Below are 12,653 nucleotides of genomic sequence, written 5' to 3'. Positions count from 1 at the left end.
CTCCTTCTGTTTCTTACACAAGACTCTCCATCTCAAACTCCATACATTTCCCTGGTTTTCCCCATGACTAGAATGCCCTGCCTCCTCACCTCAGTCTCCTGGCTTCCCTGGTGTCCTTCCAGTCTCAGTGAAAATCCCACCTTCTGCAAGCCTTTTCTGATTGCCCTTAAAGCTAATGTCTTCCCTTTGATAAGATTACCTCATGTTACCCTTTATATATGTTGTTTTTGCATAGTTGTTTGCTACTGCCTCCCTATTAGACTGTGAGCTCCTTGAGAGCAGGGACTGTTTTTGGCTTTCTTTATATCCTAGGGCAGTACCTGGCACATAATAAACACTTTACACATGCTTTTTGCCTGACTGACACAGTCTTCTATCCCCACTGCAGATAATCTCTGCTGTGTCTTTTTCTACTTGTTTTCCTGCCTTGTTATCTTGTTCTTATTGCTTTATTCTTGCCCATCCCAATGTAGTCCCTTGTGTCACATAAAATTAAAGCAAACTGGCAGAACAAGTCAAGTAAAAAAAGCAGGATATATTTATAAGCATATATTTTATCACTCTCTTTTTTCTTTGTAGGCTACAAACTTGCATTTAATTATTTAAAAGGGAAAAGATATGTTGATGCCATTGATATATGTCACAAGGTAAATACTTTTAAAATAAAAATAATTTTTTACTTACACAGTTTAACATAATGAGACATTGATGTAACTATGTAATAACTTTTTTTTAGTGAACTTCAAGATAGTCTTTAGCTACTTTATAGTTGTTATAACTAAGCATAGTAAATACTCTTATCCAGCATTGCTGGGAAAATGAAGCATTCTAGTCATTGTAGATACTCGATATTCCCTAAATGTTGTATTATAAATTTTCAGAGTTTGAAATGTGATAAAATGTACTTAACACCAAAATTATCTTAAGCATAATTTCATAAATCTTTGAAGACTCAAAAGGTACATCATTAGCTTCTTGTAGAGCCTCAAGCTTATCACAACAGAGAATTCTATTGTTGAGGTGCTTTTAAATGTTAGCAAATAGAATTCAGATGAATAGAATTCTGGGTGAGAAACTTCTTCAATTTTATAGTATATCAGATTGAAATTAAATTACTCCTCTCATGGCAAATAAATAGACTTTTTGTCATTTTTGTTCTGTTATTCAGTCTCCGTAGGAATATATTACTTTAAATCACTCATATCTTTTTCATATAAAAAAATTCCCAGAATTATGAAATTGAGACATTACAACTGATGTGTTTTATGATGATCCCTTCATTTATTATATTAGACTTATGATAACTACCCCTACCAACAGTTCGTCCTATGAAATACACTGACGTATTTATACAAGTCCATTATTCCTAAGTACAAAAAGGGTCTAACATGATAAGAGTATCCTGCCAGTACTAAAACTTGAACCACAATATCTGAGGAAGTTGGCATGCTATTTATTTGAAAGCAAATGTTTTGGTTTCGGTTTTTGTGGTTAAAACCTTTTAAAAAATATTAGTTTACTTTCATGCCTTAACAAGTATAGCATAATGAATATAATTAAATCTTTTTTTAATAATTGAGGTCTTTTCACCTGCCCCAGGGTGATCATTCAAAGTAGTTCTCATAGTACAGTTATGTAGGTGTTGAAGCTGTAAGAGATGAAGCAGAATGTGTATTACTCCCAGATGTGGCCTATAAAGTTTTGTGTTTTATTTTGAAATAAATCTCTAATGACAGGTTGTTTTCTGGTGATCTGATTCTCCTAAATGGGGAATTTTAAAAATGGAAAATAATAGGTTCTATTTAAGATCTATTTGATAAAGCTTTTACTACATTATAAATTGTTTTTGACTTATGTAGTGTCAGATTCAGGAATGAGGTATGAAATATCTAGAGGATAATCATAATTGTCTGAGGTGACTTTTTATAACTTGAGATTATTTAATTTAATGTTGGTTTTATTAAACTTTAATTGTGGCTTATGAAATGTAAAGTAAACCTAATGTAAGACTAAATAGACATAGTATGAAAAAATCTTATCCTTTTTTCTTAAAACATACAGTAAAATCCTGTTATTATCACCCTGACATGTAATCACTTCATATTCAGTTACTCTGTGATTTCTCTAGTTTTTTTTTTTTTAATATGCTCAGGCTCCCAAATCTTTTGAAAGATATTCATCAGAAAATTATAACCCCTTTTGTAAAAATGAGTAATAAGAAAGTTCATTTTATTTCCCAGTTCCGTACACTCAGTAATTATTTTCAACTTTTTTTTTTTAACTTTACAGGTTCTGGAAGCACATCCAACTTATCCTAAAATCCGAAAAGATATACTTGATAAAGCACGTGCAGCTTTAAGAACTTGAACCTTATTCTCCCTAGATTCCTAAATTGAAGTAGAGACTAAATAGGAAATATAATATGAAATTCTTTCTATTGTTATTTAAGATTTGGTTCAAATTTATTTAACAACGAAAAAATAATTTTCAGAGTTGATACTTATTATTCTCCAGCAGAGGCTGCTGTTGCATATGAAAAGAAATATTCAAATAGGTATTTTCGAGCTGAGAAGTCACTTTTATTGACTCTGATTAAAAGCTCTCTCCAAAACTTTAGTCTTCCAAGATAGGGAGAGCTTTCTCTTTTCTCTTTTAAAAATGTCTTGACAAAATCAAATTAAAACAAACTTAATGCCAAAATTTTTAACATAATACTTGTGTTCATTTCATGAAAATGTGTTGGAAACAATGAGATTTCTTTTCTGTTAATATTTTTACGCAGTTTCAATTGTTGCCATCAATCCAAATGTCATTTGTAAATAACTCATAAGAGAAAATCAATTTGTGTTAATAAATATTTTCTGATTCAAATATTGTGTTCATCTCTCTTTTTTTCATTTTCCTGTAGTCTTCTAAACAACAAGCTATGCTAAAAGGAAATTGTTCATTTTAATGTAACCACATCTTTCTGACTACATGCACTTTAGCACTTAAAAAACATAATCACAGAATCATGAGTTGAAAAGGACCTCAGATGCCATCTTAAACAGGAATCCCCTATAAAACATCTCAACTTCTGTTTAACCTTTAGTGAGGAAGTAACTTATCCCAGTTTTGGAGAAGAGATAGGTAGGTGGTACAGTGGGTAGAGCACCAGGTCTGTCAGATCCAGTGTTCATGAATTCAAATCCAGCCTCATACACTTAATAGCTATGTGTCCCTGGTCAAGTTACTTGACTTATGCCTCACTCTCCTCATATGTAAAATGAGATTAATGATAGTGTACAACTCCAGGGTTGTTGTGAGGATCAAATAATATATGTAAAGCACTTAGCATAGAACCTGGAATATAATTAGTACTATATAAAGTTAGTCTTTAGTATTTTTATTAGTAGCAGTATTATTACAATAGACTTTTTTTTATATCAACCTAATCTGCCTCTTCAACTTCCACCTACTACTCCTAGGGCCAAGAAAAATGAGCCAAAAACATTTTCCACATGGCAGCCCTTCAGATACTTGAGGATAGCTATTATATTTTCCCTTAGAATTTGCCTTCTTAGAAACATTAAAAAATTACATTAAAACTTCAAATGCAGTAAACTGCATAATAACCCAATAAGTCAGATTATAGACTAAAATTCCACAATGGAAACCTCATCAGTTTGATATTCGAATTTTAGAGATGGAAGGGCACTGACAGATTATCTGGTTTTACTTGTACTATTAAGATAAAGTGAAATGTATGTTACAGTGTTTACCTTTATGTGACATGATATCCTTCTGTCTCAAAACACTATAATACCCTATACGAATGTGCCATGCCTGGAAAGAGGCTAATAACAGTAAGTTCAGCTGATGGGAAAAGTACACAGAATCACCTCAGATCTCAAATTAGAAGCGTTAAGGCAATCTGAAACTAGTAAAAAAAAAATGCAGTCAAATTACTAGAATTTTACACGTCGCTGCTTGTAGGAGTAAGGTGTGAAGGAAAGCATTTTCTGGTACTATATTCAATTTTCACTTTCAGTGTTTATTTTGTGATGTGATTGGAACATACTGACTGAATCCACTGATTGAATCGTTTTTCAAATATTGTTTAAAGTGAAGTGTGTTGATACAAAGTACAAAGGAAATGCACTATGTTGGTATTAAGGGCTTAAAAAAACAAAGTTTGATATCGCTATTTGGGGGGGAAATTCTTTAGTGATGAGATAAGTGTGTACACAGGAATATGCCCCTGGGTTTTCCTAAAAAGCCATGAGAAAGTGATGTAAAGAAGCTGACTGAGGTCTCCTAGATTCTCCCTCTAAGTCCCAAATAATGTGAATAATGAATCCTATAAAGTAGGCATATATATTAGAATTCACACTATTTGAAGTCATGATTGCATGAAATATAGTCATTGGTTCCAGCCTAATCAATGTATGGAGTATGAATTTGAATAATGTTACTAGCTGACAGGACTCATTATTCAAAATAATCAGGACCTTAGCTGTCCTTTCAGCTGACCTTACAGCCATCTCCTCTCCCTCACACTAGCACCAGCACCTCTGCACCTCCTGAAGGGACTTCAGAAGTCAAACATTTATCATGTACTTGTTATATGTCCTGTACTGTGCTAAATTCTAGGAATGCAAATAAAAACAAAAGGGAAGATGGTCCCTGCCTTCAAGGAACTTACATTTTAATGATCAAAAGTCCAGCTGTAAAACCCCATCTGCTGTGATTTGGTTAGCTGCCTTATCCTGTTCAGTATTGATCATTTAACCAATTTTTGCTTAGTTTCCTCCAAGGGTTGGACTCCATAGCCTCTAAGATGCCTTCAAGATCCCAGTCTAGGAGTTGTTCTAAGGAGCAACACTTAATTTGACAAGTAATCATCAGGCCTGTTCATTACCTAACACTGTCCTGTGTGCTTTAGGAGAAAGAAGGGGGCCTGGGGAGAAGTACAGCAAAAGAAATCCTTCTGATGTTTAATAAAGAGGCCCTATGACTTAGTGCCTGGAGGCCTAGACTAGAGTCAATAAAACCAGAGTTCACATACTACCTCTGACATATAATGGCTATTAACACTCAAGAAGTCATTTAATCTCTTCCTGCCCCCAGACAACTGTGCATTGGTAGAGAGTTCCCCACACGAAGAAAGCCACAGGTCCTTTAAAAAGTGGACAACATGGAAAAATTGTTATACATTTCACTGCCTCAGAAAGAAGACTTTGAGTATAATTTTGACTTTTAATGATTTGGGGTCAGAATTATGTGCATATCTTATTTAGTACAGTAATGCCCTCAAGAACTTTTGAAGTGTTTGCCCATGAACCAAATGGCCCCAGACTAATTTATGGCTGCCCATCCTGGGAGACTTTTGCCTTACTTCACTGCTTCTGTGAAGATTCCATGTAAAAGAAAGCTGCAGTCAACTTTTCTGCCTTGTATTGAAATCTATGGATATGACAGCAAGAAAACTGAGAGATGACGAATTCTTCCAAGGGATAGAAGTAGAGCCAAATTTCCATATAATTTCATTTCCTCTCCTAGATTAGGACTTGTAGAATTAATAGCATTTAACAAGGCATAAATCTGCTTCTGAGCTACATGCAAAAATCACACCACTAGGTAGAGAAGTAACCAGGTATTTGAAGGTTTTGACCTCTCTGTACTGGCCCCCAGGGATACTAAAGCCTGATTTAAAAAAAAAAAGAAAAAAAAAAAGCTTGCTAGCCTTGCTCATTTGCAGCATGGTCCTAGAAAAGATGGGACAGGTAGAACTCCACCTGCTGGCTACCTGAGATACTGCACTCAGTTAATTGAGCACCCCCTTTGACTGACTTTTTAACAGTCAAACCACCAACTCTCCTATTAAGTCTCACCTATGTTTGTCACAGTCGATTCTGCTGCTCTTTCCTTCTTCCATATCAACCACTAATCCTCAGTGCGTTATCTTCCAGTGAATTCTCCACTAAGTACCCCCCACACACACCCTTTAGTAGGTAGCTATAACCCAGAAACAGCTAGAGGTTTGCGGAAGAAATTAACTAGTCCAGGTTATTCAATTAAGCAGTTGAATAGAGTAATAAAATCCTAATTCTGAAAAGAGCCTAGAGGTCAGGTCCTCAACTCTTTAACTCTGACAAAGACAAGGTAGGTGGCACAGTGAGCAGAGTGCTTAGCCTCGAATCTCGAAGACCTGAATTCAAATCCTGCCTCAGACATTTATTGCCTGTGTGACCTTGGGCAAGTCACAGAGGCAAACCTATGTTTGCCTCAGTTTCTTCAAATGTAAAATGGGAGTGATAATAGCACTTACCTCACAAGGTTATGATGAGGATCAAATTAAGACAGTATTTGTAAAGAATTTAGCACAGCATCTGGCACATCATAGATATTATATAATTACTATTTATTATTACAGAGGAAGAAACTGAGAGCCAAAGAGATGAACTATTTTCCCTAATATAAGTCAGCTTATTACAGGCAGATCTAGCACTGGAATTTACATCTTCTGATACAATGGTCTATTTCATCAAGCTGACTCTTAATTCTATGGTATTTCTAAGTCAATAAGCTTTAGCCTGAAGGGCCACGCTGCCTCTCTTTGTGCCTGGCTATAATGGCATCTGTTTTCCTGCTGCTCAGAGGTTTTTTCACTTCCTTCCACTTTTGTGCCTGTGGTTCAGTGGTTAAGATCACCGGAAGTCTGACCACTAAACAAATGGGGCAGCACTGTAATGAAGTACATAATGGCCATGGACAAAATAATGGGTGATACATATTCTAACATTCTTCATGAGGAACAGATGTTTTTTAGAAAAGTACTTTCCTCTAGCAATCTGCCTTACACTGTATATAAATGGTACTGGCAGAATGCCCATAAAGGCAATTTTATCCCATAAATGAGGAAAGCTGAGTAATGAGTAGGCTCTGAATGAATGTCTTCCTTCCGAGTGGTACAGCCTTGGAATCTAGGGTAATCTTTAGACCATTCTGTCTTCAAATAGCACATATATTATATTTATCTTTCTCCAAATTACTTTTATACCGGAAAGAAACTTTTAAAAAATAGGATCATCTGAAGAAGTTAATTACTCTCTCTGTTTCTTCCAAATAGAGGTTAGTTTTATTTTTAATGGTTAAATATGTAAACTTTAAAGATGCTAAGAGAAAATTGTGAAATGATAAATTTTCTCCATACTTAAAAATGCATCTCATTGCACTTTTCACAGTTAAAGTCAATTTCATTCAATATTTATTCAACAACACTAGGTGCTTATTAAAAACATCGCACTATAGGGAAATCCAAAGACATATAGAACCTTGAACCTGCCTTCAAGAAGTTTATAATCTAGTAAGGAGAAAAGAAAAATCAAAACCAAAGCAAAACTTACGGTTCTAGGACAGCTTGGTAGCACAATGGATGGAACATTTGCCAGGAGGCAGGAAGATATAAATTCAAGTCCAGCGTAAGATTGGATTTACTAGCTGAGGGACCCTGGGCAAGTTACCAAACCTCTGTTTGCCTCATCTGTACAATGGGGATAATAATGTCACCTACCTCGCATGGTTGTTACATGGTTCATGTAAGATATTTGTAAAGCACTTAGCACAGCACCTAGCACATATTAAGTCTTGTGTAAATGTTAGCTGCTATTGATATCATCATCATCATCATCATCCTCATCAGTTGTGTCTAACAGTTGTGTGGTGGTGTTACAGTGAGAAGAGAACATGGCTGTTTATCTCTTTTAGTTGCCTCCACCTTCTTGTGGATCTTGCTACTCCTCTCCTTGGGTGTGATTTACCAGGGTCATGTCCTTGACCCTTTCTCTTCTGGAGGAGTTGCTTTCTTTTCAAACTAGGCCAGGAAAAGCTATGGGAAGAAAAATGATGAAGGACCTGCCTCAGCACTAGGGATAGTCACCATGATGGTTAACTTCATTGCCTATAGGACCCAAGTAAATATTCTCTCCCTGACCTGGGAAGTTGTAAAAATGAACCAACAAGGATAAGAGATGATGGCAGTGCAAAGGTCAGTCTGACAATTAAAGTGATTGTGCTAGAAAGGGTAAAGCTAACCTTTAAGAGATAAGGGAGAAAGGTAGATCTAAGAAAAATGCCATGGCTGATGTCCTGGTGGAGGCCTGCCAGGCAAAGTTCTAGGACCACGGTCATTGTGGAGACGGAGTATGTAGCCTCTTGATGGGAAGTGACCCTGAAAATCAATACCCTGAGGCAAAGCTACTAAGGTCTTTTTAAAGACCTAGCCATAGATCTGTTTAAAATGGTAGTTATTTAGCAATCCAATACCAATAAGACTGTTTTGCTTTATCAAATTATATGAAAATAGATTGGTTTCTCAGTTGACTTGTAGATACTGAATTATTTAACTGCTTTGTTATCATTCAGTCATTTTTCAGTTCTTTCTGATTCTTCATGACCCCATTTGGGGTTTTCTTGGCAAGGATATTGGCATGGCTTGTCATTTCCTTCTCCAGCTCATTTTACAAATGAGGAAACAAGGTTAAGTGACTTGTCCAAGGTCACATAGCTAGTAAAATCTGAGGCCAGATTTGAACTCAGGTCTTCCTGACTCTAGGCCTAGCATTCTATCTACTGCACCATCTAGCTATCCTATTTAACTGTTTATCCTGGTGCTATTATATGTTACTGGTTTTTGATAGTGTGGAATATTTTTTAAAAAAACAAACACCTATAGATAAGAGCAAGAGCCACTGTCTAATAGTCAAGTGACATGATCCAGAACTTTTCAAAAGAAGAAATGCAAACTATCAATAACCACATGAAAGAATACTCCAAATTTCTCATAATAAAATAACTACAAAATAAAACAAATCTGAGGTTTTACCTGACACCCATCAAAGTGGTAAAGATGACAAAAGATGAAAATGGTCAGTGTTAGCAGAGCTGTGGAAAGACAAGAACACGCCACTGGTAAAGCTGTGAGTTGGTCCAACCATTCTGAAAAACAATTTAGAACTATACGAAAAAAGGCATTAAAAAGAACATAACCTTTGACCCTATATTATACTTACTGAGTCTATAAGCCAGAAAAGTCAAAGAACATGAAAGACAAAGGAAAATATTTATAAAAATATTTGTAGTGGATTTCTTGTAGCAGCACAAAACCAAGGGGTGGAGGAGCAAATCAATTGGGGAATAGATGGAAAAATTGTGTTAAGGAAGGTAATAGAATATTATTGCCCCATTAAAATGGCATATAAAGAATTTACACAAATGTTAAAGGCTTTAATGAATTGACGCAGAGCAAAGTATGCAGAAACCAAAAGAATAATTTATACAACAGTCATAATATCAAGGAAAACAACATTGACAGATACCAGATGAATAAAGTGATTAAGCTTGACTTTAGATATCTGACAGCGAAGCATGCCATCTTCCTCTCTGGATCAAGGTGCAGAGGCAGGAACATGTTTTTATATATGACCAATATGTTGATTTGTTTTGCATTATGTTTAAGTGGTTAGAGAGCTTCCCTAAAGAGACAAATAAATAAATAAAATCCCTAGATTAAAGAGCTACCTCTAACATATACATGCTTTGTGATCATAAACAAATCAAATACTATCTCAGTGCTCCCAGGCCCTTCATTTAAAACCATAAATTGCAGAAAAGATACTGACCTATATTGGTAGGAGGAGTTTTCTGACTAGGGATATATCCATAAGCTCACAGGTCTAGTCCCTGTACTTCACTGAGATGATTGCGTTCAGAAGTTATTGGAAAGTAGTAATGATTCTTTTTTTTCTTTTAAGCATCAACATTTTTTTCAGTTGGAACAATTGTAGTCAGGGGTTACTGGAAAGTAATAGAATTTTTTTTTAAAATCAATAATTTTAAAAAATTAACTTATCCTCACTTAATAGTGAAGCAGACTATCCATTGTAGACCAATTTTGACAATTGACAATCTAAAAAATCTCTCAACTTGCCAAATATTCCCCATCTCTTTTTATACTAACCAATGTTGTCATAAAGATGCAGAAGCTGTCAAGAAGAACAGTAGATTAAGTATGGTATGACATGTGACTATTGTGAATTCAGATTAAAGAATTTCTTTAAAATTTACTTTCAGGAATCCTAATTTATTTTTCTAGCTGCAGATTAATTTGTTCCCTGAGATTCTTGGCTGGTTGTAGTTTGTATAGATGTTATAAAATATCTTTAATAGTTATTTTATTGAACAAATATTTCATCTCAGATTATGAAAAACAGAATTCTAATTTATTGTAAATCACAACCTTTTCTATAATACAACATTATTTCCAAATTGCTTTTTTCCCTTCTCTGAGTGTTTCCCAGTTGTTGTTTGAAAATAACAGTTTCCCCCTGTATCTTATTGTTGTGTGTGTAAAATACATTATATATATACATTATATATGCTATAAAGTATAAAATTATGTATAATACTATTTCATATAGATAACATAGAGTATATTATGCATAATATATAATCCTATTATGTCACATTATGCTACATATTAGGTAACATAATACTATGTAACAAGATAATATTACTTATATACTAATAATCCAGTCTATAACATACTATAGTTGAGGTAGTAAACTGTGTAACAGTATTATATATTTGTGTTATATATACTATGCATATGTAATATATTCATCTTACTGCTTCAAAAAATGGTTTTGAATAAGAGAGCTCTAGAGAGGTCAGCTATGTTAATTTCAAACAGCTCCAATCTTCAGTGTGACGTTGCCTAGCAACCAATCTCTTAGTCTTACTCCTTTGTGGGTATAGAGAGTGGAGCTGATTCTGTTCTCAGGCAGGCATATCTTCCTAATATGAGTAGATTGCAGCAAGGGGTGGTACACAAATCCCTTCATCCTCTACTAACCATCTTGGATATGCACATGAAAAGATCCATACACTTCATTTTTTTCAAGTCTGAAATCATACACAGATATATTGGAAGGAAGTCAAATACATAAGGTCTAACAGTGGAAGCCCCCTATATCTATTATATTGGGGAACATCCATAAAATTCTGTCTCTTTGCTATCTTTCTTTCCATAAAGCAGACTTTCTGAAAATTCCTAAAGGCAGTTAGTACTCATCAATGAAACTAGAACTGAGTGCTAAGTATCAGTTACTATAGCAACAGGAGCCAGAAGGGCGTGCTTTTCTCCTTAGGTGCAGGATGGCTGAAATTTGTTCAACCAGGGTTCAGTGGTACTTGAGCAGCAAGCTCACTAATTAGAAATCAAGCACCTATTTTTTTAAAGTACTCCAATGCTCCAAGCTCCATCTGAAAAGCAAGCAATCCCCTGGCAATTCCCGAATCTAGTGACTTGATAGACCTAAATTTTTACAGTAAGGATGTTGATGCATAGTCACAGAGGAGCAAAAAGCAACAAATGTGTAGTAACAAGCAGTGAGTAGAATTCATATAAAAATAAAAAGTCTTAAGAGTCTTAGGGCTACAAGGCACCTTAGCAAGAAAGAATCTTAATATGTTGCCCAAGAACCAACTAGCTTACAAGACCCTAGGGTATATCCTTTCTGAGATTTTTAGATGATGATGTTGACAATGATGACAACAAAGATGATGACAAAAACAGTAATAATAATTTACCTAATTAGCCCAGTGGAAAATAACAGGCCAGTAGAGACTGACTACCTGCCCTTTGTTCTGTAATAGTTTAATTGATTGTTACCAGATGTCATGCAAAAAAAAAACCAAAAACTGGCTAGATCAATTAGTCATCGTAATTGAAGTTGAATATAATAAATGTTTTCATTATATTCAGGTGGCCAATGCATGTGAATTTCTGATCACATGACACACCATTGTGGAAAAATGGATATGGCCCTGATGTAATCCAACTTTCTCATTTTACTGAAATGCTTAAATCTGTCTGTGACCTCATCAATTTGAATGTTCCGATAATCAAATAGATTATAAGTCATTTGTGCCTCCCATTCTGTATGACTCTTGTCTATGTCTTTCCATAAGTTTGCAACAGAGATGTGGGTGGACCTTCCTCCCTTCCTCAAGGAGATACCATGAGAGACCACTTGGACTATCCATCTGTCACCCCTATCCTCAAAAGCTGACCAGTCCTTCTGTTTCCTATCATACATTTTCTTGATGGCATCTTTTATTCCTGTTCTTTTTTTGAGCTCCTCAAGTGCTACATTGCTCACACCCACCATGAACTTTTCCATCGAATTCAATGTAATATTCATTTTCACTTCTTTGGAGACTATTGTGTTCCATGTTTCACAGCCATGCAACAACACCAGTAGAAAAAAAGTTGATATTAAAAAGATGGGTCTTTGTTTCAAAAAGAAGCTTGTGATCGTTACAAAAGCTTTGCAGTTTCCTTCAAGCAATCGAACCCCCTCTCTTTCTCTTGTTTACTTCTAGGCTCAACTTTTTTTTTTTTTTATTATCTGTCCCAGGAATAACGATGAGCAAGGTCTATAAGTTGTCCATCTAATTGCATGTAATAATCCAGGCAAGAGACATCCATTCACTTTTTCCTGTATAGATGATGAGGCCAAACTCTTTTGAATAGTTACAGATCTCTTCCAGGAAACTGCAATGTTTTGGGGTTTGATGCAATCACCACAGTGTCACCCACAAATTTGAGC

The 12,653-nt window shown here is 35.2% G+C and overlaps 1 protein-coding gene and 1 long non-coding RNA gene across 4 annotated transcripts in view; one reads left to right on the top strand and one right to left on the bottom strand.

The window, feature by feature from the left end:
- TTC21B (tetratricopeptide repeat domain 21B) overlaps positions 1 to 2,871 on the top strand; it is a 106,783-nt gene extending 103,912 nt beyond the window's left edge. For both annotated transcript variants that reach the window (XM_072612199.1, XM_072612200.1), the window contains 2 exons: positions 580 to 647; positions 2,290 to 2,871. In XM_072612199.1, coding sequence (XP_072468300.1) covers positions 580 to 647; positions 2,290 to 2,367 — 146 coding nt within the window. In that variant the 3' untranslated portion in view covers positions 2,368 to 2,871. The remainder of the gene's footprint in view (positions 1 to 579; positions 648 to 2,289) is intronic.
- On the bottom strand, positions 586 to 10,840 carry LOC140505817 (uncharacterized). Of its 2 annotated transcripts, XR_011967676.1 has the most exons (4): positions 10,669 to 10,840; positions 9,663 to 9,837; positions 8,867 to 8,925; positions 586 to 1,648 (listed from the first exon to the last, which is right to left on the bottom strand). It is a non-coding gene; the product is annotated as an uncharacterized lncRNA (long non-coding RNA). The 2 variants fall into 2 exon arrangements; XR_011967675.1 differs by lacking the exons at positions 586 to 1,648; positions 8,867 to 8,925 and adding an exon at positions 9,063 to 9,515.
- Between the last annotated feature and the right edge of the window lie 1,813 nt (positions 10,841 to 12,653).

This window comes from Notamacropus eugenii, chromosome 5 (assembly GCF_028372415.1).
Source record: "Notamacropus eugenii isolate mMacEug1 chromosome 5, mMacEug1.pri_v2, whole genome shotgun sequence".
Classification (NCBI taxonomy): domain Eukaryota; kingdom Metazoa; phylum Chordata; class Mammalia; order Diprotodontia; family Macropodidae; genus Notamacropus; species Notamacropus eugenii.
The sequence above is the reverse complement of the archived record's forward strand: the minus strand, read 5'-3'. Positions and strand labels throughout refer to the sequence as shown.